The following is a 26,185-nucleotide window of genomic DNA, read 5'->3' as shown; positions in this document are numbered from 1 at the left end:
ACAAAATATTTTTATTTTGTACATTAGGCCTAATTTGAATATTGAGATGAGATTAAATGAGATAAAAAATATGTAAATATGAGTTAAATAATTTGTAAATAGCAGTAAAATAGTTTAAATTAAGATTTTTTATGAAATCTTAGAAAATGAAAGAGAAAATGTTGAATAAAAATATTATAAAATAAAAATATTTTTAAAATATAATTTTTTAATTTATTTTTATTTTGAAACTTAAAAATTTGAATTTTTTTTTTATATTTTATTTGAAAGTTTGAGAAAATTATAATGATTAAAATTGTTAAAATAAGATGAAACTATCTTAATATCCAAACGAGAACTTATGCCTACATTATAATAAAAACATTTAATAACAAGCACATCAATTTGTGAGCTCTATTTATACATGAATCTCTTTGTGAACCACTACACGTGTATATCTATTAATAAATTTTACGGAATTGTGTTTATTTTATTTAATCATTAAGAAAGTATTTTTTAATAAATTTATGAATTTAAAAAATATATATATTTAAAGGAACTTAAAAAATGTTTGGAGAAAAAAAAAAAAAAAAAAGCAGGAATACGAATCCATACGAGGCCAAACAATCCATAAAGCTAGGCCCCACTTGGATTGTTCTCCACGCAGGCCCTCGGCCCTCCTTCCTAGTCTAGCGACTCCCGCTTTCAATATATTTTCCGTTTAAACCCTAGCTATGTGGAACCAGAGGGTTTAAGGCTAGACCGGCAACTGAACTAAACCCTTTCCGCCAAATGACCTAAAATTTTATTTTATTTTTCGATTTCGAGAAACCAATAAGGAAAATCTGATCAGAGCTCGAATTCTCACATACCTATGGCCGCTTCCAGATTATCCTCCTGCGTAGCAATGGCAGCGGCGGTTGCGTCCTTGTCCACGCTCCCCGACCGCGCGTACGCCGACAGTCCCTTTCGTTTTTTTCCTTTCTATTCTTCTTCGTCTTCTTCTCCTCAGGGGGACCAGAACTCTAACTCGAGGTCGGAGGCGAAGGCCGATGCCGAAGAGTCCAAAGGCTCGGGTTTCGATCCCGAGTCGTTAGAAAGAGGCGCCAAAGCTCTTCGTGAAATCAACAGCTCCCCGCACGCTAAACAGGTTTTGTTTTGCATTCCGTTACTCTTTGTGAATTGTTTGGTAGTTGAGAAATGATGGGAAAAGAGAAGAAGAGAAATTTTAACTAATAAAGATTTTGAGTCCTAGGACTACGTGTATGTGCCGAGGAAATGATGCTAAGAAAGATTTCTCTTTTTGTCTGTGAAACATCCCATAATTTGGGAGCCGAGAAAAAAAGAAGCTGCTTTATACAGCCTAATAGTCAATGAAATGAAAAATTCAATCAGCCAATTTTCATTCTCGAAGTCCGGCTCTTTTCTGGTATGGAACTGCGTTTTTTTAACAAGTAGCAAAATAGCGATTAAGAGTTTGAAAAGCAAAATAACATTGCAGAATTTTTTCTTCCTTTATATTTGCTTTCTCAGTTTGATAAGCAACCCAAAATGTGAACCAGAGGTTTTCTTGCATGGCTTTGTTCTGTTGTGCCAGGTTTTCCAAGTAATGAGAAAGCAAGAAGATACTCGCCTTGCAGAGATGGCTGCCGAGAAGGCTCATTTTGAAGCAATTCAAGCTAATGCCGATATCGTGAGTGATTATGCCTTTCAGTCAAACCACTTATTTTAGTCGCATGATGTGGTTTCACTGCATATTTTCAACCAATCTCACTTATCAAATTAAGAAATATTTTCAACCAATCTCATTTGAGTATGCATGTTTGAAGTAGACCAAATGACAGTGTTAATTTAATTTTTCTTAAACTATTGTGTTTTACTTAACAAAAAATTTATTTTTTCTTAAACTGCTGTGTCGAAATATGCCCATGATATGCGATGGCTCAACCTCTAACAATCCCTGCCTATTGCTTTGCATAATTATAGAGTGGTTCCTTGCGGTGATAGGAATGGTTGTTATTTTTGTTGCACCTTACACTTTTCATCATGTGGATGCAGATACTCTCAAGCTTATACCCTTTAGGATTGAACTTTTCAGTTATACAAAATGCTCATTTAATTGTAAAAAGCAGCATGTCTGATCAATCTTGTTAGAGTGTCAGTGCGTTATGACCCTTCCATTGTGAATTATTACTTAATACATTTTTTTTTCATTTGCAGGAAAAGCAGCGTAAATTACATGAAGAGCAAAGAGATCTGATACAGCAACAAGCACAGGCAAAGGCACAAATGCTGCGATATGAAGATGAGCTGGCTAGGAAAAGAATGCAGGTGCAGATAGTGAATAATTATATACATTTTTCAAACTACAATTAATAAAATTTTCGCTGCCAAACAGCTTGTTATGTTTTATTTTCTCATTGTTTGCAGACAGATCATGAAGTTCAGAGGAAACATAATGTTGAACTGGTTAGGATGCAAGAGGATTCCTCTACACGGAAAGAACAAGCTAGACGAGCTACTGAGGAACAGATCCAAGCTCAGCAGCGCCAAACTGAGAAAGAGAGGGCTGAAATAGAGAGGGAAACAATAAGAGTTAAGGCCATGGCAGAGGCTGAAGGCCGAGCCCATGAAGCAAAACTGACAGAGGAACATAACAGGAAAATGCTTATAGAACGTATTAATGGCGAAAGGGAGAAATGGCTTGCTGCAATCAATACAACTTTTAGTCACATTGAAGGTATACACGACTGAGAAACATGTATTTGTATTGTGTTGTTCGATCACAAGGGTGATTAATTTGGTCCACATATAAATGGTTTCTTGGATGAAGAATTATGCCATGTGCTCTGACTGGTTAGCTGCTTTTGTGTGTTTCATACTTCTCTATGAATTGGGGCTCATGGCCATTTTGTCACTTCTATGTTCTAACATCTTAATTCTTTCCGTAATTTTATTGTTTTTATTTTTAAATCTCCGGAATTTTATTGTTGAAAAGGCAGCAATGTTATGCAAAATAATTCAGTGTTATGCTCTATCTTGATGCAAACTTTCTATCTTCACAGTTACTTTTGCTTCTTAAGATATAAGGGTTCAAAATTATTAAGTGTTTCGTACCCATATAAAAACATATATTAAATTCTTGAATAATTTTCGGCATAAGGGAAAGTTCAATATACTTAAGTGGGCACTTAAAGGTCTGGTTTGGATAGCAAAGTCCTCCCATGTCATCCAATCTCATCCCATCTCATCTCAATATCCAAACACCACAAGCACAAACACTTTTCAATTTCAAATCTTCAACTTTTTCATATAATCATTACCTAATCATTACAACTTTCCTAAACTTCTAAGCAAAATACAAAAAATAATTCGACTTTTTCAAATCTCAAAACAAAAATTATATTCTAATAGATCCAAATGGACTTAGAAAACACTTTCCCAAAACCCATTAAAACATATAAACTCAAACATTTCACTACTATTCACAAACCATTTCATTACTATTCACAGATTATCTCATCTCACTATCCAAACAAGGCCTAGAACCTATATTTCTGTCTTGTATGCAGTAAAAGTATGATAACTTCATAGCTTTCTGATATTAAACAGCCAATGCCCTGAAGTGTTATACTCAAAGCATCTTACCTTGAACTTAATAAATTAATGTTTTTTGTGCAACACTTAATTTGTCTTAAAGTGAAACTTTCATTGTGATTATTTTACATTTATTGTTTAGTCAATATGGATATCAATGTATAGCAGATTGCCAAATATTCAGGACTTCCTGTATATGTAATTCTTTTTGTTCTTGTTGCTAGGTATCTTTGTTGTGCATGTCTTTTCATTGTTTGTCAAGCCTATAGTGACCTTAATGAGAGAAAAAAAAGACTCATTGAATTGTATTGAGTTTGACTCATGGTGTAAATAGTATGTGAATTTAATACCTCCTGTATAGAGGAAAGATGGTATTCCTAGCTTATTATCAGACAATGACCTATTCACAAAGGTCATGTGGGAATATTATATTTCATTTTCTGTCTCATAGAAAACCCATTTTGCTCTGTTTAGCCCTTTTGAACTTATTGATGTATGTTTCTGCTTCACTAATTAGTTCTTAATGTTACATGAATTGATAACCTTGGCATCTGCTATTTCCTTTTCATAAAATATTTTTGGTCTTAGATACATATGCTTCAGCATTTGTTTGGGATCTAATTGGGGAGTGGACTTTTAAATTATTGTCAATTTTATAATTGCCATTTAGGTGGCATGCAGGAGGATATCTTAATGACATGAACATTCCTCCACTCTCACCTGCAGGGGGTTTTAGGATCCTACTGACTGATAGGAATAAGTTGCTTATGACGGTTGGAGGAGCCACTGCATTAGCTGCAGGAGTTTATACAACTAGGTTTGTATGTTGATTTTCTTCTTGCATCTTTTTTAGTCACTTCAGTTTAAAGTATATTTCTCTTTTTTATGTGGGTGGTATTTCTCTGTCATGTCTATCTTTTTCTTGGCAGTTATTAGCTTTAGAAAGATATAAAATGGGATTTATGTGCCTGTTGCTTGGTTCAAATCCAATATGTTTATCTTGAGTTGTTTTTACCTATCAATTGAAGAGAGAGAGAGAGAGAGAGAGAGAGAGAGAGAGAGAGAGTTGTATATTGCTTGGTCCATCCATGATTGACAATCTGGTTGGTTAGAAATTTGTAAGTATCTGCTTATCTAGCGTGTTGGATGTGTACGTCCTAGTGACATAATTTGTCCTGAAGAGATGTTGAATGTGGATACAACTTGGACTTCCCTAAACAACCTATGTTTATGACAAGGCATGTACGAAACAAGGAAAGTATTGTATATCTGTCATGTCCACAATCTTTCACGCCACTCCCTCTGCCCCACCCCTCCGTCAGGCATCCATCACTACCCACCCCAACACTACAACACCACTACTTCACTATGACATTCTGTAACATTTGTTTCACCTCTACCGTTGTGTTATTGGAATAATAAAGTGTACCCTAGCAGCAATTTGATAGACTGATCGGTTCAGTCTGAGATGACTATCATGGATATCTTTCTTATCAAGGCCTCATTAGACAATGACCAGCAGAGTATTTTTGTCCATGTGACAACTCAATTGATGTTGTAGATTCACAAGTCATGATGATTTATTCTTTTAATTGGATGAGTTATTCTTTTAATTGGATGAGCCATTTGATCCTCTTTGACGATCTTTGATATGTTTACAGAGAAGGAGCTAGAGTAATGTGGGGATATGTTAATCGGATTCTGGGGCAGCCATCACTTATTCGAGAATCCTCCATTGCAAAATTTCCTGGGTCGGAATTGATTTCTAAGGCTAAAAATAAAGTTTTTAAATACAGTACGTCAGCTGGGGCTGCAGGAAGTAAAAATGGTCTTGGAAATATTGTTCTCCATCCTTCGTTGGAAAGGAGAATACAGCAACTTTCTCGAGCTACATCAAACACCAAGACTCATCAGGCACCTTTTCGCAATATGATGTTTTATGGGCCCCCTGGCACTGGAAAAACTTTGGTTGCAAGGGAGATAGCTCAGAAATCAGTATGCTTTTAAAATCTTGACATCATCTCACTTTCTTTTTATCACTGCTGCCTGTCTTATATGTGCCTTGTTGGACATTTATTTTATTGGTGCTCCCATTGACACTTGAATCTTCTCATACAGGGTTTGGATTATGCCATGATGACTGGAGGAGATGTTGTGCCACTGGGTGCGCAGGCTGTTACCAAAATTCATCAGATATTTGATTGGGCTAAGAAATCAAATAAAGGTTTATTGCTTTTTATTGACGAGGCAGATGCTTTCCTATGCGAGTAAGTTTTTCTTTTCTTTTCTTTTCGTTTTTGAAGCTTAAAGCTGCTCTCTGCGAGTTAGAATTTTCTCTAGTTTCTAATCCTCTAGTTTTCTATTGTAAGCTGTTGCTAAGTTTTTGAGAAGTTTAACTGTTATGTTTCATGAAGTTACCACTGCTTATTATGCAGTTAGAATAAGTAGTTGTATTCGAGATTCCCATTGTTATGATACTATGTTCATGTCATAAATGGTCAGTTTGATTGTGAGTATATATGGCAGCACCTGAATATATATCCTCAGTCTTTTATGTGCCCTTATGTGTGAAAAACAGTGTTGTGAATTTCGTACCGTACCGGCCGGTACGGCCAAAATTTTTTGTACCGGCCGTCCAGCCGGTATAGGTACTATATCTATTTCATACCGGCCAAAATACTGGCCGGTACTGATTTCGGCCTGTACCAGCCTCAATTTCGGTCTATACCGGCCGATATTTTGGTCAGTGTTTTTTTTTTTTTTCGTTTTTTCAATCTACAAGCTTATTTTTTAACTCCCAATTCAGACTAGACTATTTATAATTTATATATATATGTATTTATATATAATTTATTTATATATAGACTATTATTTTGGAATATAATTTGTATATATAATTTATTTATATATCGACTATCCCGAAATGTTATCCCAATACGGTACTAGTATTGAAATATTTCGTTCCAGTGCCTTGACCAGTACGGCGTCCGGTACGGTATTCAAAACATTGGTGAAAAATGCTAAGCTCTGTGATTACTGTAGCTTTCTTATGTGCAATTAATTTAAAACTCAAGTTCATCCTGGTTATTCTAACCACTTGGTACCTTTTCTTGGCTTCTATTTTCATGGTATTTATTCAAATAATGATTTTGTTCTCTGCAAGAATATAATTTTTTCTGGAAACCCATTTAGTAATCATGGTTATCGATCCAATGCAGGCGCAACAGTACACATATGAGTGAAGCTCAAAGAAGTGCTCTGAATGCATTGCTCTTCCGAACTGGAGATCAGTCTAGAGACATAGTTCTCGTTCTCGCAACAAACAGACCAGGTGATCTTGACAGTGCTGTTACCGACCGAATTGATGAGGTCATCGAGTTTCCACTTCCGGGAGAGGAGGAACGTCATAAACTACTGAAGCTCTACTTGTACAAGTACCTGTCGGGTGAAAGTGATCAGAACGCAGCTAAGTGGGGTCTTTTTACCAAGAAAAAGCCACAAAAGATAACTATAAAAGATGTATCGGATGATGTGATCCGAGAAGCTGCCAGGAAGACAGAAGGGTTCTCCGGCCGAGAGATAGCAAAACTAATGGCTAGTATCCAAGCAGCTGTTTATGGGCGCCCGGACTGCGTGTTGGATACCCAGTTGTTTATGGAAATTGTTGATTACAAGGTCACAGAGCATCATCAGCGAATAAAACTAGCAGCTGAAGGTGGTGTACCAGCTTAGACTAAGGACGTGCAATCTCAAGACGTCAGATGCAAGAGTAGGGAAGATGGCTTATTTTTGAAAGCCCAAAAATTGGAGAGTTTTTTGCAGTGTTTTGATGATTATTTAACATTCTTTGTATATTGGAATATTGTGGTTCTTTTTGTTGTAGTGGTCGATAAGTCGATCTCCCTTTTCCCTCTCATTTTCATTTCCTGAGATTTTTGTTGAAGTCGTGTGGTATCTGTGGGGAATGTTTGTGTGAGGGAATGAGCTGCAATTGTCATGGCTTACATAATACTTCTCCCTCAGTACCTGGTGACCCAGACTACCTAAGCATCTATAGTGCTTATTGGACGACAATACGAGATGGTGGAAACTTCTTGTAATCATTCGAAAGCAGACTCTCTTCTGTTTTATTTCCCTATAAGTATGCATATTCTCTTTTTCTTTTTTTCTTTTTAATTGAGATGCCTTTTTCTAAAAATATCAAAGAACATGAAATGAAGTTGAACGTTGAAGCATACATTGTGATTTTTTAAAAAAAAAATTGATATCAGACCATTAGATGGATGAAAGCTAGATGATATGTCATATGGCATAGTTTTAGAAAAATATGAGATTTATATGAAAATCTAATTTTTTAATAATAAGAGGATTGTTACATTTACAAAAGAATTATACAAAAATAATCGTATAAATTGATGTAGTTTTATTTAATCTATTAGATCTATTTTATAATAAAAGTAAATTTTAATCTGACAAATCATATTAAGTCATATCAGTTTGTAAAATTATTTTTGTATAATCATTTTATTATAAAATATTTCCTAATTTTGAATGAGAGATTATGACAGGTTTGGGGTGGGATGAGACATAAAATTCTCATTTCATCTTATTATTACATCTTTTTTAAATTCACATACAAAATATAATAAACAATTCAATTTTTTCAAATCTTAATTCATATTTTTCAAATCTTAAAATAATAATAAATTAAAACATAATATTTTAAACTCAAATAAAATACAAAATTTTCATAACCCCGAACCTGCAGTTTCCTTTTTCCAAAGACTCCACTTTTGGTGGCGGAACGAGACCCGTAAAAGGCGACAAAGACCGCACGGGACGTGCCCAACCTCAAACACACGTGGCGCAAGGACAGCAATCGCTCTTCCTTAACCGTCCCGAATAACCGCCACGTTACCCCAATGCGCCACGTAGAGACCGGGCCGAACACCAACGGTCTCTCCAATTTTTATTCAGGATCTTGGAACTTTCAGTTCCGATGCTTTTAATTTGGCTCTTCAGTTCTTACACTTACTACTGTTCGTTGAGAGAGATGGCGAAGACAAGGGCATGGGTAGTTTTGTTGTTGTGCGTGGCGGTGCTGTGGCCGGGAATGTGTTGGTGCTGGGGAGAGAACGCCATGGATGATGCTAAGGAGAGGATGAATGCGGCGGCAGAGACTGCCGGGGTGAAAGCGGAGGAGGCCAAACAAGGCGCTGCCGAAGCCATGCACGATTCCAAAGACAAGATGGATTCCTGGGTCGATTGGGCTTATGACAAGTTCAACGAGTATATATATATATTCTTCTCCCTTCGCATTTTCCTTAATCCATGTCATACATATTTCTCTTCTTTTTTTTTCTATATTTTGTAGGACAATATATATATATATATATATATGTAAGAATCGTCTATATTTATTATTGATTATTATAAAAAAAGTAATGAGGTAGGAAGAGAGTACTGTTACATTTCCACAAACTTACTAGAATATTTCTCTAAAAAAAAAAAAAGGAGAGAAAACGAAAAGCCAAAATTCTATAGCCATTTATGTGTCGTTAGGTCACCTAATAGGTAGCATTAATTAACGTTCAATGATCAACGTTTGGGGGGAACCGGAAAATAAAGAGAGCTTGAAGATGTAATATTTTTCTTTCACTTCTCCTGAGAATTTCTCATTCGATCCGTGATAAGATCAATAGTAATTAATCTTTTTATGTCACAAAATAATGCCGTATAGGAATTTTGGAAGTTTCCAACATGTTTTTCAGTCATATTGAAGACCAACATGACAATATATCCATGTCGTGTCTGCACACCTTATTACACTTTCACAAAGAAGAGATCAGGGTTGGAGTACTCGCACTAGACACATTAACTGGTGACTTGGAATAGTTCTAGGGTTGCATGACCACCTGCCTTAAGGGGGGAAATCATATTCTGCACAAAAGGTAAATTAAGAGAAGAATGATGTGTGATTAATACATCTATGTTTGAACTAGAATAAGATCTTACTTGCCTGAATATTTTTTCTTTTCTGCATGCTTTGAAAGGTTATTGACTAATATGATGGAATGGTATGATAGGGGATTTGGACTTGGACAGAACAATGCAAAAGAGGATGTTCAAAATGCGATGGATAAAGCTGGGTATGCAGCATGGAGAGCCACGGATACAATAAGTTCTGCAGGATCTGGTATTAGTCCGGACTTTGTTATCGGACAACCGGTGGCAATAAAAAAAAAAAAAAAAAAACTAATGTTTTCAGTCTTTTTTTAATTTGTCCTCTCCCAGATGCACCAAAGTATGCTTCCAAGACGGCGGGTGATGCAAAACACTTCGTCTCTGAGAAAGCCGATCAAACTATAAGAATGGCTACAGACAAGGTTGGTGATGCGGAGGAGACAATGGCAGGAGCGATGGCATATGGGAAAAACAAAGGAGCTGATGCTTACGATGGCGCTAGTTCGACACTGAACATGGCTACTGAAACGGCTTCCAATAGGGCTGGGGATGTTCAAGAGAAGATGTCAGATGCAATCGGGTATGCAAAAGATAAAGCAGCAGATGCCTATGATGGAGCTAAGCAGAAAATGAATGTAGCTTCAAATGTGGCCACGGATAAGGCCCAGGATGGGGGAGAGATGATGAAAGAAACAATGGGATGTGAAAAGGAGAAAGCAGCCAATGCGTATGACAAAGCAAAGCATCATGTGGAGGATTCGTACATGACAGCGAAGGAGACCATGACAGAACATGCCAAGACTAATTACGAGGCTGCAAAGGAGAAAGCTTCGCAGGCTGCAGGAGATGTTGGGGCTAAGATGAGGAACATCAAGGCAGAGATATGAAGGGAGGCCAGGGATGATTATGATGACCACTTTTATCATGTTATAATCTTCCTGAAGCCATCTGTGAGTTTTATATATGTTTATTGTTATATATATTTCTGTCATTCTACATTAATAATATGTTTATCTTTAGTAGGGAATTAATTTAAGATAATGAAATTTGTATCCGAGGAATAACTTTTTTCCCATTTTAGAAAGGAAAATGCTAGTTAATGGTTAAGGAATTGAATATTAGTGAATTATTATTTTATGGTTTAAAAATATTTAAATATGTATAAAAAAATATTAAAGAAAAAGAAGAAGAAAATAAAAAATTACATTTGCACTTATGTGTTCTTCGATTAAAGTCTCGGTCCTTGTAGTACGATCTTTTTAAAAATGTGATTTAATCCAAAAATTTCTGGTAGATTTTTTTCTTAGCTTTTTCTTTAGAGTATTAACATTGGTCTATGCATATACATATGCAAAGTCATATTTGCATAAAATCTTCCACATTAGCTTATATATACATATCCAAATATTTAGCTACATATGAATAATTTTTATCTAAATTTGGATAACTATTATTCATCCTACAAATTATATTTTAATCATTATTTATCTCTCCTCTCACTCTCTCTCTCTCATAATCCTTTTTTTTTCTCCCTCCTTCAACAATACAATAAATCTTCACTTGCACATTCATTTTATTATTATAATATATTATATATATTTTTTCATTTTATTATATTTTTAATATAATATATAAAAAAATTATATTTTTTATTATTGTATTTGTATTATTAATGTCAAATGTATGTAGTGGATGTTAATTGTCAAATATATATAAAAAACAAAAATTTAATAATAATAAAATAATCTCAAATATGCATAAGCCAATGTGAAAATTTTACTTGAATGGCAAATTGGATATACAAAAGAGGTAATTTTACATATGCATATGCATATGAATAGACCAATACCATTACTCTTATTATGGGGAGATGGGAGACATAGTTAAAGGCATCTTTGGACAAATCAACAATTCTCAAAATTTCTTATAATTTCGTTTTCAAACATTATTCAAATATAAAATATTTTTCAATTTCAAATATTCAACTAATCATTATTCAAATACAAAATCAAATATTTTTACAAACTTCAAAACAAAATATAAAAATTAATACAAATTTTAGGTCAAAAATAAAATTAAAAAATTATATTCAAACAATTTTTTTTTTTAATTTTATCAATTTTTTTCAACTTTTTCTCTCTTATTTTTTTAAACTCAATAAAACATATTTACTAAAACTATTTTATTATTATTCACCAAAGTTTAAATAGTCCAAGTCATGTCCAAACAGACCTGTCCATCTTATACCAGTGGTTGCGCGCGCCAGCACATGAGTACTGTGCTTGCCGTCCGGGAATATGAAACAAAATGTAGTAAGCAGATTCTACTGTTGGGAAATATTGCCACTGATCCAGTGGAGAAATTCGAATGGCTTGACCATGATGTTGATAAAATGTCAATAGAATTCAGAATGTATTTGAACTCGAAGCCGAAGGTCTTAAGTGAAAAATAGAGATGTATAAATTAGTAAGCCTTAGTATATATTTTATTATTGTTTGTGTGAATTTGTCAAGCAATATTAAATATTTGATAAATATTTAGGACCCATTATTTATGTGTCTATCTATCTATCTAGCTCCCAGTATGTTAAACAATAGTTTGGCTGAAATTGATTCGTATTATTTCATTGAGAATAATATATAGAGCTATGTACGGTGATGTTTTACATGGAAAGAAATCAAATAATTTACATGGAAAGAAATCAAATAATGCCGTTACAAATAAATCAAATATTATATAGCAAAATTGGTGGGATGTGCAAGAATCATGGAGATGGAAATTCTGATATGCTGTAATACTCCCTCTCAAGTTGGCGCATGAAGATCCATAATGCCCAACTTGTGAGATAAGTGATGAAAGAGATCAGAACCCAAGGCTTTGGTGAAGATGTCAGCAATCTGCTCTGAAGAAGGAAGATGAGCGGTGGTGAAGAGACCCGAATGAAGTTTGTCACGTACAATGTGGCAATCAATTTCAATATGTTTGGTACGCTCGTGAAAAACTGGGTTTTGAGCAATGTAAATGGCAGATTGATTGTCACAATAGAGAGTCATAGGGTCTTTGTGAGAGATGCCAAGATCATGAAGTAGCTGTTGAATCCAGACTAGTTCACATGTAGTGACGGCCATGGCACGATATTCAGTTTCGGTAGAGGAGCGAGCAACAGTTGTTTGTTTCTTAGTACGCCAAGAAATGAGACTAGAACCAAGTGTGATAAAGAAACCGGTAGTGGAGCGACGAGTGGTGGGACAACTGGCCCAATCAGAATCAGTATAAGCACTAACATGCAGATCATTAGAGGAAGGGAAAAAAATGCCTTGGCCTGGGGTGCCTTTAATGTAACGAAGGACACGTGTGGCAGCAGTCATGTGCGGAACCCGGGGGGCATGCATAAATTGGCTGAGAATGTTCACTGCAAAAACAATGTCGGGTCGGGTAATGGTGAGATAAATGAGTCGTCCAACTAACCGTTGATAGGAGCCGGGATCAGGAAGAAGATTGCCATCAGTGTCGCTGAGCTTCAAGTTTTGTTCCATAGGGAAGGAAGCAGGGCGAGAACCAAGAAGGCCGCTATCAGTAAGGATGTCTAGGGCATATTTCCGTTGATTAAGAAAGATGCCAGAAGGAGAGCGAGCAACTTCAAGTCCAAGGAAATATTTGAGAGGGCCAAGATCCTTGGTTTTGAAGTGAGTGGAAATAATGGTCTTGAAGTAGGTAACCTGAGAAAGATCATTGCCGACAACCAAAATGTCATCAACATAAACAAGAACAATGGTGAGGTTGGTAGCAGTGATCAAGGTGAAAAAGGAATGATCTGCCTGAGACTGAACAAAACCTGCAGTAAGAAGAACAGATGTTAGTTTAAAAAACCAGTTACGGGAGGCCTGCTTGAGGCCGTAGAGGGATTTCCGTAGACGGCAAACCCGTGTCTCCCCCTTAGGACAATAACCGGGAGGAAGTTTCATGTAAACTTCCTCATCAAGATCACCGTGTAAGAATGCATTGTTGACATCCATTTGGTGAATAATCCAATTTTTGGCAGCAGCAATAGCAAGAACACTTCGAACTGTGGTCATTTTGGCGACTGGGGCAAAGGTTTCATGGTAGTCAATGCCTTCAACTTGAGTGTAGCCTTTGGCGAGGAGGCGAGCTTTGTGACGTTCAACAGTACCATCTGCTCGTAATTTGGTCTTAAAGACCCACTTGCAACCAATGGGTTGTTTACCAGGAGGGAGTGGTTCAAGAGTCCAAGTAGAGTTTTCCTCAAGAGCACAGAGTTCAGAGGACATAGCTTCACGCCAGTGAGAGTGGCGAGTAGCTTCTGAATAAGAGGTAGGTTCAACAGAGGCAGTAAGGGCAGTTAAGAAAGAATAATGAGCAGGAGAAAAACGAGAGTAAGAGATAAATGCAGATAAATGGTGAGAAGTACCTGAGGACTGTGCAACGGTTGAAGTAGCAATGGACTCCGTGGGTATGGTGGGACAAATATAATCAAGGAGATATGTAGGTCGGGTGATAGTACGACGTGGGCGAGAAGCGGGAGGGATAGGGTCGGGAGATATGGTGGGAGGAGAAGTGTTAGGAGAGGTATTAGGAGTAGTGGGATTTTCAGGAACATGTAAAGGGAGAATGATGGAAGTAGACTGAGGTGGAGACATAAGAGTTTGGAAGGGAAATTGATTTTCATGAAAGGTAACATCTCGGGAGTAGAAAATGACATGGGTGTCCATATTGTATAACTTATAAGCTTTGCGGTTGCTCGGATAACCAAGGAAGACACAACGCGAGGCATGGGGTGAAAATTTATCACGATGAGCAGTAAGAGTTTGAGCATAGCAAAGGCAGCCAAACACACGGAGATGTGAAATCACCACTTGTCCCAAAAGCTTAAGCTAATGGTAAGAGGTAGATTTTATTATTTTATATCTTAACACTCCCCCTCACTTGTGGGCCAGACTTTCCCTCAATGAGTAGGCCCAACAAGTGGAATATTTAATTAAATGGGATAGAGTGTAGAGTCAGGGTTCGAACTCAGAACCTGGCTCTGATACCATGTGAAATCACCACTTGTCCCAAAAGGTTAAGCTAATGGTAAGAGGTAGATTTTATTATTTTATATACCAACAAAATTTGCCGTCGATGGAGGGGTTTGTAAGAGATTCATGAGCTGTTGATAGGTTTCGGAGGAGAGTCCTGGAATCAGGCTGGACGAAGGACCAATTGGAACCGGGTTGGAAGCAGCGAGATGGACGGTGGCAGAAGGAGGTTTCCCGAGCAGAGATGGCCTTTGGGTGTTGCGTGGTTCACGGCCCGGTGGGTAGCCGATAATACGCCAGCAGCGATTCCGTAAGTGGCCATCCTTTCCGCATTCGGTGCATTTGAGAGGTGGCCGTGGATGAGAGGAACTCCAAGCAGCAAGAGCAAGATTTTCTGGGTGGAGATGAGATACTTGAAGGAGCCTCTGTTGTTCTTCTTGAAAGAGGATGGAAAAAATTTTATTCAGAGATGGAAGAGGGTCAGTGGCAAGGATTTGGGACCGAAGAGCAGAGTAGGAATCATTGAGGCCGAGAAGAAATTGAAAGACACGTTCATCTTCAGCCCTTTTTTCCAAGGTAGTAGCATCGGTGAGAGGTTGGAGATTTCCCAACTCATCCCAAAGCTGTTTGATATTGTTGTAGTAATCGGGTATAGAAAGTTGGTTTTGATGAAGGTTGGATATTTCTCTTTTGAGATGGAAGAGGCGAGCATTATTTCCATGGCTAAAACGAGATTCGAGATCAAGCCAAACATCTCGAGGATCATCGTGATAGTCCAAGGAATTGGCTAGGGAAGGGGTGATTGTGTTGAGAAGCCAAGTTAAGACCATGTCTTTGGTGCGGCTCCATTGGGCATAATCAGGGGAGGTTTTGGCAGGGGCATGGAGAGTACCATCAACGAAAGAGAGTTTGTGTTTAGCGTTGAGTGCACGGCGAATAGCACGCTGCCATTTTGGGAAATTGTCACCTGTGAGGAGACCGGAAACCAGAACGAGACTAGGAGAATCAGAGGGGTGGAGGAGATATGGGGAAGAAGATGGAGGAGGATCATCGGTTGAGGAAGCCATCGGCAATGAGAGGTGAGTCAGAATCTGTTTTGGCCTGATACCATGTTAAACAATAGTTTGGCTGAAATTGATTCGTATTATTTCATTGAGAATAACATATAGAGCTATGTACGGTGATGCTTTACATGGAAAGAAATCAAATAATTTACATGGAAAGAAATCAAATAATGCCGTTACAAATAAATCAAATATTATATAGCAAAATTGGTGGGATGTGCAAGAATCATGGAGATGGAAATTCTGATGTGCTGTAATACAGTACTTGAGACTTTCAAATTTCATCGAATTTCTGTCCCCTTATGCTGTACTCGAACTTGACTTTAGAGGATTTTGATTAAAAAGACATTGAAGAAACTTAAAAAATATTAAGGGATCTTAATGCAGAAAGCTGGTAGAGGAAATTATCATTCTAGGAATGACATATGATCATTAATTAGACATGATTTTAGAAATGAGTAAACAAAAAGGGAGAAAGTAGAAGGAAATCTAAACATTAGATAGTACTTTAGACTAGATTATATATATATATATATATATATATATATATATATAGTACTGTAGTTGAAATTACTATCTAGAAAGTGATCCCGTTTGTTTTTTTGTAATGATATGAGATGAGTAATTGAGATTTGAGATAAAAGTTGAAAGTTGAATAAAATATTATTAAAATATATTTTTTTAATATTATTTTTATTTTGAGATTTGAAAAAGTTGAATTTTTTATTTTATTTTATGTGAAAATTTAAGAAAATTGTAATAATAGATAAGATAAAATGAGAATGATTGTGAAAATAAATTAGACCGTACGCGGAATGATAGAGCTACGTACTGGCTACCATAGTTATATATATATATATATTATATATATATATATATATATCTGAATGGGTACTATATATTAATTATGTCATAAGTTTATGACTTTGTAGCTTTTAAGTTAAATTAAGCTTCATCCCAACTTAGGGGGCATGCGATTATCCTTAAGAAGAAAAGAACCTAGCTAAGGGACAATAACATGATGTCGTTAGTTCTATTATTAGGTGTTCAACATATTAAAGATAGCATAGGTAGGTTATCAAGAAGATGGAGGAAAGTCCTTTTTAAAATCCCATGAATTTATTGTTTATCCTCTAGAATTCCACAATAAGTACTACTGATCTAGACCCATGAATCCAAATTGTTTATTGTCGGATCCAAGCCGTAGACATATATAAATCCAAAATAATAACTTGTTTGGATTTCTTAATTGAAATTATAGCTTTTCCAGCTTACACATTCATGTAATGTGCATTTATTAAGTTTATAATCTGTCCTCTTATGATCACGAATCTTCACCCAGTTGTCGGTCTATTGAGTCCTGTTTGATTTTAAAGTAGCCGAACTCTCCTTGTATTCTGCTTCTGTCATTATCCCGCGAGTCTCTACATTCGCTGGATTCATTTTTCTTTTTTTGCTTCTCTCACTTGTTGCTCTTAAATATATATTCTTGTTGGTGTTGGTATTTTTACTGTTAAAAGTGCTGTATCTCTGATGATGACCCTTCATTCAGATATAGCAATATTGAGCTATTAAACAGGGATGCTTCCATCTTCTGATCAGAACTCTTTTTACACACACACACATATATATATATATATATGGTATCTTTCGTACAAGATTGCCTCTAGCTAAGTCCAGTACTTTTTTCTGCAACCATGAATATTTTGCACGCGCTAAAGAGTAATAAAGACAGATACTGTTTAGATCCTTTCCAAGTCCATAGTACTGCATGCTAGTAATGTTGTAAGTCTTTTCTCTCAGCCTTTCCAATTCCATAGTGATTTCTTATATATGAGAATGCCAACATTTTTTTACATCAAAATTTGGAAAGTTAAAGATCTGCAGATTTGACAGTAGTTGAACTTGCATTAGGTTTCATCGCATCTTTTTTTTTTTTTTCCTCCGTAAAGGCTTCCTAAATTTATTTGAAAACTGGCCTCTTCATCCAGGCCGTCATGAATTATATCCCGAATCAAGCTAAATTATAACCCTATTTTTAATTTGGACCATCTTCCAGCAAAACTCCCTATATGACAGCTCCTCCATTGATGTTTTCTCCGGCCTGGCCAGTGGCCATGGGCAATAAAGTCGTTTACCGTACGAACTTTGGTTCAGATTGACAGACGCCTCTCCACGTGCAACAGTAAATACATGACAGAGAAAACTTATCTAGTTTTGATAGTACTGAACACCCACAATAGGAGTCCGCGGATGGTAATTACAAATTCTCAAACATGGTAAAAGACAACGCGACCGGAACTTATATAGTGTCGGTATTTTTTTAAAGTACTGTTTAGTGACACCTTCAGTCCCGTTTGATTCCTGAGAAAGATGGAAGTAGCATATATAGGGTTTTACCAAAGCAATTACTTTACTAAAGGGTTAAAGTAAGGAAGTGAGATAGTAAGAACTACTAACGAATGTTAAAGAGAGAATTTTTATTACAGATGAACATGTTTTAACGAACATAAAACCCATCTTTCATATTCATCCAACAAAACCAAAATTAAGCTGTATCATTTTTCTATCTCTACCCTTTTTCCCTGATTTGCCTCGATCCGTGGAAACTTGAGCTAGCTAGTTTTGGAATAAAGAAGATGAGAGACAGAATATTTTCAGTACAAAGATAATAAACATGGGCGTACCAATTATTGAGAGAATATTAATTATGATTACCAAGAGTCGCCAAATTAGAAGAAGATTTACAGATTGATTGAGGTTAATTTATAGCATCACTGCGAATTGCACCAAAAAAAAAAAAAAATTATTGCTAATAATACGTACAGTAGTGGGTGGGTAATCTAACTCCTCCATTCTGTAGTACCTCTGTGCATATCTAATCTAATCATTCACCAAATATATGCATTTGCTGATCAGTAAAAGTAATCTCAAGGGTTTGAAGAGTTTGATTTGCCTTACATTTGCTTCTTCTTCATGGATTGTTTATTGTTGTGCATCCATACCTTGAAAACTTGCCTCTTTACACCCACTTCCGAACAGAACTGCTGGACTTCTTGGTCGTCATGTTTCTGGATCTTCCACCCCAACTTCTCAGCAAATTCCATCATCTTATCTTTCTGTTCCTGAGTAAATTTTGTCCGAAACCTCCTTTTGGATTGCGGCGCTTGTACGGAAGTTTGCATACCAACATTAGACCGAAACATATTGAGATCTTCGCTCGAAGACTCGGCTGGCGCTCCACCGCCGCCTCCAAAGGCCATCATCATCGGCGCGGTGGCTCCGGTCAATGGAGCTGTGGATAGAACATGCGGGAATTTCTGGTGATGGTGAAATACATGAGCCGAGGGAGGAGGGAATGGAGGATGATGTTGAGTAGGTACCATTTCTCTTTGGCCATTGTTTATGCTGGGGTTCGGGTAGTAACAATTGGAAACATATTTAGAATCACCCTCGACTTCTTTCCGATGGAAATTCCGGTGGCATTCACAAGCTGCACACTTTAAGGCCTCCGGGGTGCCTTCCTTCCCGCTTGACATGAATTCTCCGCAGCCATCCACAACGTGCCCGCCCGTGCTGGCCACGTGGTTCTTCAAACATTCTCTATATCTCACCTTTGGTGCAGCCCTAATGGTAGAGGTGCTTCGTGGGAGTGGTGATTTTAATGTTGATGCGCCAGTACTGGTTGGTGTGCTTATTGCACCTGTGGCTGCAAGAGCTGGGACTGGATCTGGATTTGGGTCTGGATCTCTTCTGGTTTTGTGTGCATCTTGCTGTGGATGTGGATCTGACTGTTGAGGAGGAGGAGGAGGAGGATGATGATGATGATAAACAGGACGATGATCTAGGGCTTGAACTGGGTTAACGATCGTGTTACCATGAACAGTTTGATCCCTTCGTCTTTCTCCCACAGCTGAAGCTACAATTGGAGAAGACAGCTTGTTGGTTGACTCTCTGTGGGATGGATTATAGCTCAAGGTGCTCGGCATCCCTATTTCTTTATCTTGGCCTCTCAGTTCCATTTTAAATCTGATTTCTGATGTGAATCCTTGATCTCAGTCTCCCTTTGTGTTTTGAAAATAATAAAAATGATGACTCTCAAAACATCCTCGTTTCCTTTCTGATTTCTGTTTGTTATGGAAGTTGCTGTATTCCTCTCAACCCTAATTCATCCCATCTAATCAAAACAACAATACTTAATCAAACATATAATCACTACCAAAACCCAAAATTATTCTTTCTTTCTCATTCTGATCTTGACATTTTGGGTGCTAAACCCACTACCATAACACTAATTTCAACCTTATTTCCAAAGACGTAAGCAAGTGATCGAGCAGTAAATTGACCGATGGAATAGACGGATTTAATAGAACGAGAATCTCTGACTAATCAAGAAATTAACGAAGTAAGAAGTAAAAATGGAGGAAGAAAATCTCTAGAGATGTAACTCAGATTGGGAGGGGGCCCTACAATATTAGCTAATTAAAATAGAACTTACCCTGAAAATCAGACTGTAGCATTAAAAGAGAGGGAGCTGTGATTGCCTCAGCTTAGAAGCAAATATAAGAAAACTTGGCCTGAGCGTGAGCGTGAGCGTGAGCGTGAGCCTGACAGTTGATTAAGGAAGAGATCTTAGATCCTAATCTTAAATTACGAAGAAAATGTAAATGTGAGACGTTTGTGTATCGAGAAAAAAATAACAAAAGGAGGTGGAGAGGAAGATCGTGTGTTTCCCAACACCCATCCAATCTAATAAAAGAAGATGTAGGTAACTTTGCACTCAAACTGAGTTATGACTACACTCAGAGAGGAGTCTTGCAGAACAACCGACAAGGTCATGTTAGTCCTCTCCCACGGCCTGCACCCTCGTCCAGTTCTCAATAATTGCCCTTGCCCTTCTGTGGGACTCTTTCTGAAACCCTAAAAATCAACCACAAAATGAACGTTGTTTTATGTGTAAGACACAGAGAGAAATAGAGAGGAGGGGGTCCTCTGACTCGACGTAGCCCTGCTTGCTTTGCCTGGAATCTTCCTGCAACCTCAAATTCCAAGATTAATGGTTTCTTCAGAAGCAAAACCCAATTAGAGAGGCTCTCAAAGAAGGTGTTTAGGAAAAGTAATCAGAGAGAGAGAGAGAGAGAGTTTGTGTATATACGTGTGCGTGTCTGAGTGATACAGTGAGAGGTAGACTTTTTTGTTCTTTTCTTGAAATCTTAGAGGACGGAGGGCCTTGAGACTACTAAAGTGAGAGAATGCATGGTCCACTCCACAGCACTTGTCCAGTTAGTGTGTGTCAGATTCTCTCTCTCTCTCTCTCTCTCCTCGAGGTTTTTCTTTTCTTTTCTTTTCTTGTGTGAATGTATTATGCGCCTGCTGCTGCATTTTCTGCAACTATCCACTATTTCACCAGCTACCAGATGACTCCTCCCAACAATATCTCTTTTCCCACTTTTCGTCGTATCTCGTACGCTTTATTTTATGCTTCATCTCAAATTTTATTCTTTTTAATAACATTTTTAATGATATTATGTATAAATTATTCAATGTGTATTAATATTAATATTAATATGTAAGTTTAAAAACAATATAATTTAAAGGGAAAAGTATTTGAGTGTAATTATTTAGTATATGCATGCAATTAGATATTTTTATAATATATATGTAAAATATTTTAACTATAAAAAAATTACACAAAAATAATTTCATAAATTGACATAACTTCATCTGATACGTTAAATCTGTTTAATATATACATCTTCTCGCAATATATCATATTTTTAAAAATTAATGCTTACAAATATCATATCATTTATACTTCTAAGAATTCTTTTTTCGACTTTTTGGACAATATACTTGGAACTCACTCAATCGTTTATATCCAACCAGATTCACGAATGAAACTAATTCCATCGTAATTGTAAGTTCAAGGAGAATTAAAAGATATCCATTATTAAAGCAAAGAGAGGTCAATTTTTCACTCCCCACAACATTTTTGTTGTTGTTGTTGTTGTGTTTCTAATTAACTTTGCTAGCTCCTCATCAGTTTGATCATGATCTTTTTCCAGGTCCAACGGTAATTAATCCCTGGCCTGGACATTTCAATTGCCACAAATCCCAACCCTTAATTTGATCGAGTATGATTTAACGCAATTGCACCATGCATGCATGCATGCATATATATATATCGGAGCATTCCTGCACAATTATGCTCTATCACTTGACTCAAAACTTCTAATTAATTTAATGCAAAAAATATATTTAACTATTTAAAGTTAGAATACTCTTTCTAAATAAGTGACCCGACATATGGAATATTAGTAGCTGTTTTTCTCCTTGCTGAGATATTAGTTGCATGGTTTAGTATTGCATGCCTTTAGGTCACTAGGCTAGCTAATTTTGGGAGCTAGCTAGCTTTCTATAGCTCTTGATTTCAATATTTATACTTATAACCTATTCAAAAATAAAAAAAAATTATTGGGTATAATTGATACGCAAAATGGGCACCCGAAATTATATTCCATGGTAATTTGGTTAGATTTTTATGATTAGGAATCGGTATATATAGTACTCATTCCTTAAAATGAATTTCTCTAAAAAAAAAAAAAAAAATTCTTTGAACCTAAAGATAATTATGAAAAATAGTGAATATTGTGATGAGGTGCCAGCCACTCAACCCCAAAATGATATAGCTAAAGTTATTTTTTCTTCAAGTTAAAATAACATAAATGCCTTAATCACAAATGACTTTCACAAAAATAAACTTAACTATATAATGATATGGTGCGTTAAATTATAAAATTATTTTTATTATTATAAAATAGATATAACAGAATACGTGCGGGAAGCTATATTAATTTATAAATTTATTTTATGAAATTTTTCTATAGAGATCAGGTGTTTTTTTTAAAAGTTATTGACAGCCAACCACAAAAAAATAATAGTTTTTTTAAAAAGTCTCTACTTTCTAGGGATTGGGTATTTGTTGAAGTTCACATGAAATTAATCTTAGGTGATGCCACCAAACAAAATTAGGAGTATAAATGAACATTACCATTCCTAAAACCCAAAGTAATTAACCAAAGCTTTCTTTCTAATATCCATATGTATTTTGGCATGCTCGATTCAAAAAAAAAAAAAACTTAAATTATGAAAATATACGTAGGTCAAACAACAAGTGAAGTATAAATTACCGTTTTATTGTTTATAAGGTAAGTTTTAAAGTAAAAATTAAAAATATGATGGAAATATTTCTATTGTCGTACGTTAATTTGTCTTTTAATTTGTCGTTTGATGAGGGTTCTCATAACACTAGCATTGGTTTCTTTATATCATGTATATGTAAAATTACATCTTTTAGAGATTGATTTTGCATATCAAGAAAAACTCTCACATTGGATTATGCATCTTTGAACCAAATAATAATAAAATATTATTATTTTTTTATTATTTATTTTTTTCCTAAATTATTTTTTCTTTCGGATTTCTTTTCAGTGGTGTCGAGAGAGAGAGAGGGGGAGAGAGAGAAAAAAAACAGTAAAATAAGATTTGGAGAGTGAACAGTACATCTTCAAATTTGTAGATATATTGTTCATAGCTATGCAAATTTTTGGATATGCATAATCCAATGCAGTCCAATTTAAGGTCATATTATACAAATATGTAGATGCATATGTTGAGAGTTGTTTATTACCTTAGTTGTACCATAGCATTTACTGTAGCATTTTCTGTACCACGTATTTAATGTATTTTCCCTCCATAGTATAAATAAGAAATTGAAGAGAAGAAAATATTAATATGTGGAAAATCATTTCTCTATTCTATTTTCAACTTGGTATTAGAGCGTTCTTGGGATTGTTAGGGTTAGACTAGTACCAAACTGTGGCTCACGACGGCACTGTACAAACTGTAGCAGCGGCAATGGCAATGGCAATGAAGTCGAACCCATGGGTATGATCGAAATCTTCTGGAAACCCCATTGACCAAGCTTTAAGGTGAACAGAGGACTTGGCAGTGATTTCAAAAAGAGAAAAGAAAAAAAAAACTTTGGAAGATTGAAGCGATCTGGAGTTGGAGCTTTTCCATGACTTTGAGCTTCCAAATTCAGCTCAAGATGATGATATCAGCCTTGTAGTGGTGTTTCTAAAGTGGAATTGAAGCGTTGAAGTGTGGAGTCAAAGCCTCAAAGCTATTTTTGGTTTCTTTGAGATAACTCTTACGCTCGCCGAAGTTAAGATTGTGGAATTCAACCAGTCCCTTACGGTGGTGGATGTGGGACTTGAAGATGGAGTCGGCATCTTCACGATGAGCCCAGACCATGCGATCCATGGTAGGAGTCACGGCTAAGGGGAGAAGAAACTCTGGATAGATTAGGGCCCGAGGAAGAAGAAAGCAGGATGGTCAGAATGACATCCCGTTTTGTTGCTGCCTAGGTATACAACATGTCATGTAGGAGCAGAGACGACTTGTCGTTTAGGAGATAAAAAAAAAAAAAAAAAGGAGCTATTTGGTTGGTTTCTGTGGCTAATCCAAAGAAAAGTGAAGAACAGACTAGTAGAGTAGAAAGCCAAGTGGTCTACTCAAATGAAAATCCAACCCTCCAAATATCAACAATGAAATTAGACGGACTCAATTATTTGCCTTGGTCTCAATCTACACTCTTGTATATCAAGAGTAGAGGGAAGATAGGATACTTGAATGGCAAGATTCCCGAACCAAAGTCGGATGAATTTGCTTATGATAGATGGGAAGCTAAAGATTCCACAATCATGTCTTGGTTACTACACTCTATGCAAGCTGATATTGGTAATGATTTTTTACTTCTCCGCATTGCAAAAGAGGTGTGAGATGCAGTTACCCAGATCTTTGCAAAGAAGGGAATGCAGCTTAACTCTATGTATTAAAGTGACAAATTCACGGGATGACCAAGGTGAGTTATCTGTGCCTGCTTACTTTCATCAACTACGGGCTTTTGTGGTAAGAAGTGGATCACTATCAGAATTTTCAGATGTAGTGTACTGTTGATTGTGTAAAAATCCATAAGATAATAAAAGAGGAACGCATTTATGCTTTCCTTGGAGGGTTGAATGAAGAGTATGATTCAATTTAGATTCAGATTCTAGGAAAGGATCCTCTACCATCTCTTCGGGAGGTTTTTTCTTATGTTCAAAATGAGGAGAGTCGTCGTGGTGTGATGCTCCATTCTCTTCCCTAGGATCGATCTGCCCTGCCTTACTGCTACTTAGAGTCTTGATAAGCCAAATAGTGGCCGTGATGGGGGAAAAAATATTACAAGTGTGAAGGATAAACTGTTTTGTGACAACTGTAATAAACCACGACACACTCAAGAGACTTGTTGGAGACTTCATGGTCGTCCTACAAAAGGTAGAGGAGGTCGCTTTGGTGGTGGTACTAGGCCTCGTGCTAATCACACTTTGACTGTGGACTCTACACCTACTATGTCTATGCCTAGTCCTTCTAAGCTGGACTCATCCACCACTTCATCCTCCTCCTTTGCTCACTTAGGTAATTTAGCCACATGTCTAAGTGCATCATCCATTGAACATAATGATCCCTGGATAATTGATTTGGGGGCATCCTATCATATGACTAGTTTATCATCTCCTTTCACCTCATATCACCTCTATTTAGGCACAGATAAAGTTAGAATTGATGATGGATCCCTATCCTTTGTGTATGGTAAAGGTTCAATTCCTGTAACTAAATCTTTGTCTCTTTCAGATGTTTTACATGTTCCCAACTTTACAAATAATCTTCTCTCCATGGCCCGAATCACTCTAACCTTAAATTGTCGAGTAATTTTTTTTATCCTAACCAATGTTTTTTCCAGGACCTAGCCACAGGGAGGATGATTGGCAGTGGTAGCTTGAAGGATGGTCTTTACTATCTGGACTCACAGATCAAGACACCTAGACAGCTCAAACAAGCTTATCATACCACCCGCATTCACGACTCTAGGGCTATGACATGGCTTTGACATCAAAGATTAGCGCACCCTTCTTTCTTCTTATTACAACATGTTTTTCCATATTTGTTTTATGGTCTTGATGTATCTTAGTTTAAATGTGAGACGTGTGAACTTTCTAAACATCATCGTCTATCCTTTCCTGCAAATAACAATAAAAGTTCATAACCTTTAGTCATTATTCATACTAATGTTTGGGATCCTTCTTGTATTGTTTCTTTATCTGGTCTTTGTTGGTTTGTCACTTTTATTGATGATTTCTCTCGCACTACTTGGGTCTACCTTTCAAAGGAAAAAAGCGAGGTGTTTTCCGTTTTTCAAACCTTTTATAAAATGGTTCAAACCCAATTTGGTACCTCTCTTAAAGTTGTTCATTCTAATAACGGAAGCGAATATATGTCTGATAACTTTCAAGGTTTCTTCCATGAGCATGTCATCATTCATCAAACTACTTGTGTTAATACTCCATAGCAAAATGGTGTTGCTGAGAGGAAGAACATGCATCTCTTAGAGGTCACCCATGCCTTACTTTTTTCCATGCATGTTCCAAAATCTTATTGGGG

General features: G+C 36.5%; 4 protein-coding genes across 4 annotated transcripts; 2 read left to right on the top strand and 2 right to left on the bottom strand.

Annotated features, from left to right (window-relative positions):
* The first annotated feature begins 640 nt into the window (after positions 1-640).
* LOC108987182 (ATPase family AAA domain-containing protein 3-like) lies at positions 641-7,734 on the top strand. The gene is made up of 8 exons (XM_018960058.2): positions 641-1,129; positions 1,577-1,672; positions 2,200-2,310; positions 2,410-2,719; positions 4,303-4,393; positions 5,238-5,571; positions 5,695-5,843; positions 6,795-7,734. Exons 1-8 carry the CDS (start codon positions 854-856, stop codon positions 7,306-7,308), a joined length of 1,881 nt encoding a protein of 626 aa, XP_018815603.1. The 5' UTR covers positions 641-853; the 3' UTR covers positions 7,309-7,734.
* A 781-nt stretch (positions 7,735-8,515) lies between these two features.
* Positions 8,516-10,592, top strand: LOC108987164. The gene is made up of 3 exons (XM_018960035.2): positions 8,516-8,865; positions 9,663-9,772; positions 9,871-10,592. Exons 1-3 carry the CDS (start codon positions 8,576-8,578, stop codon positions 10,425-10,427), a joined length of 957 nt encoding a protein of 318 aa, XP_018815580.2. The 5' UTR covers positions 8,516-8,575; the 3' UTR covers positions 10,428-10,592.
* Positions 10,593-14,653: 4,061 nt separating this feature from the next.
* On the bottom strand, positions 14,654-15,643 carry LOC108987169. The gene has a single exon (XM_018960039.1). It carries the CDS (start codon positions 15,641-15,643, stop codon positions 14,654-14,656), a length of 990 nt encoding a protein of 329 aa, XP_018815584.1.
* A 2,656-nt stretch (positions 15,644-18,299) lies between these two features.
* On the bottom strand, positions 18,300-20,817 carry LOC108987183 (zinc-finger homeodomain protein 6). Its single transcript, XM_018960059.2, has 3 exons — positions 20,414-20,817; positions 20,139-20,247; positions 18,300-19,817 (listed from the first exon to the last, which is right to left on the bottom strand). Exon 3 carries the CDS (start codon positions 19,660-19,662, stop codon positions 18,598-18,600), a length of 1,065 nt encoding a protein of 354 aa, XP_018815604.2. The 5' UTR covers positions 19,663-19,817; positions 20,139-20,247; positions 20,414-20,817; the 3' UTR covers positions 18,300-18,597.
* Between the last annotated feature and the right edge of the window lie 5,368 nt (positions 20,818-26,185).

Source organism: Juglans regia, chromosome 7 (genome assembly GCF_001411555.2).
Source record: "Juglans regia cultivar Chandler chromosome 7, Walnut 2.0, whole genome shotgun sequence".
Taxonomy (NCBI): domain Eukaryota; kingdom Viridiplantae; phylum Streptophyta; class Magnoliopsida; order Fagales; family Juglandaceae; genus Juglans; species Juglans regia.
Note: the sequence above shows the minus strand (reverse complement) of the source record. Positions and strands in the feature narration are given on the sequence as shown.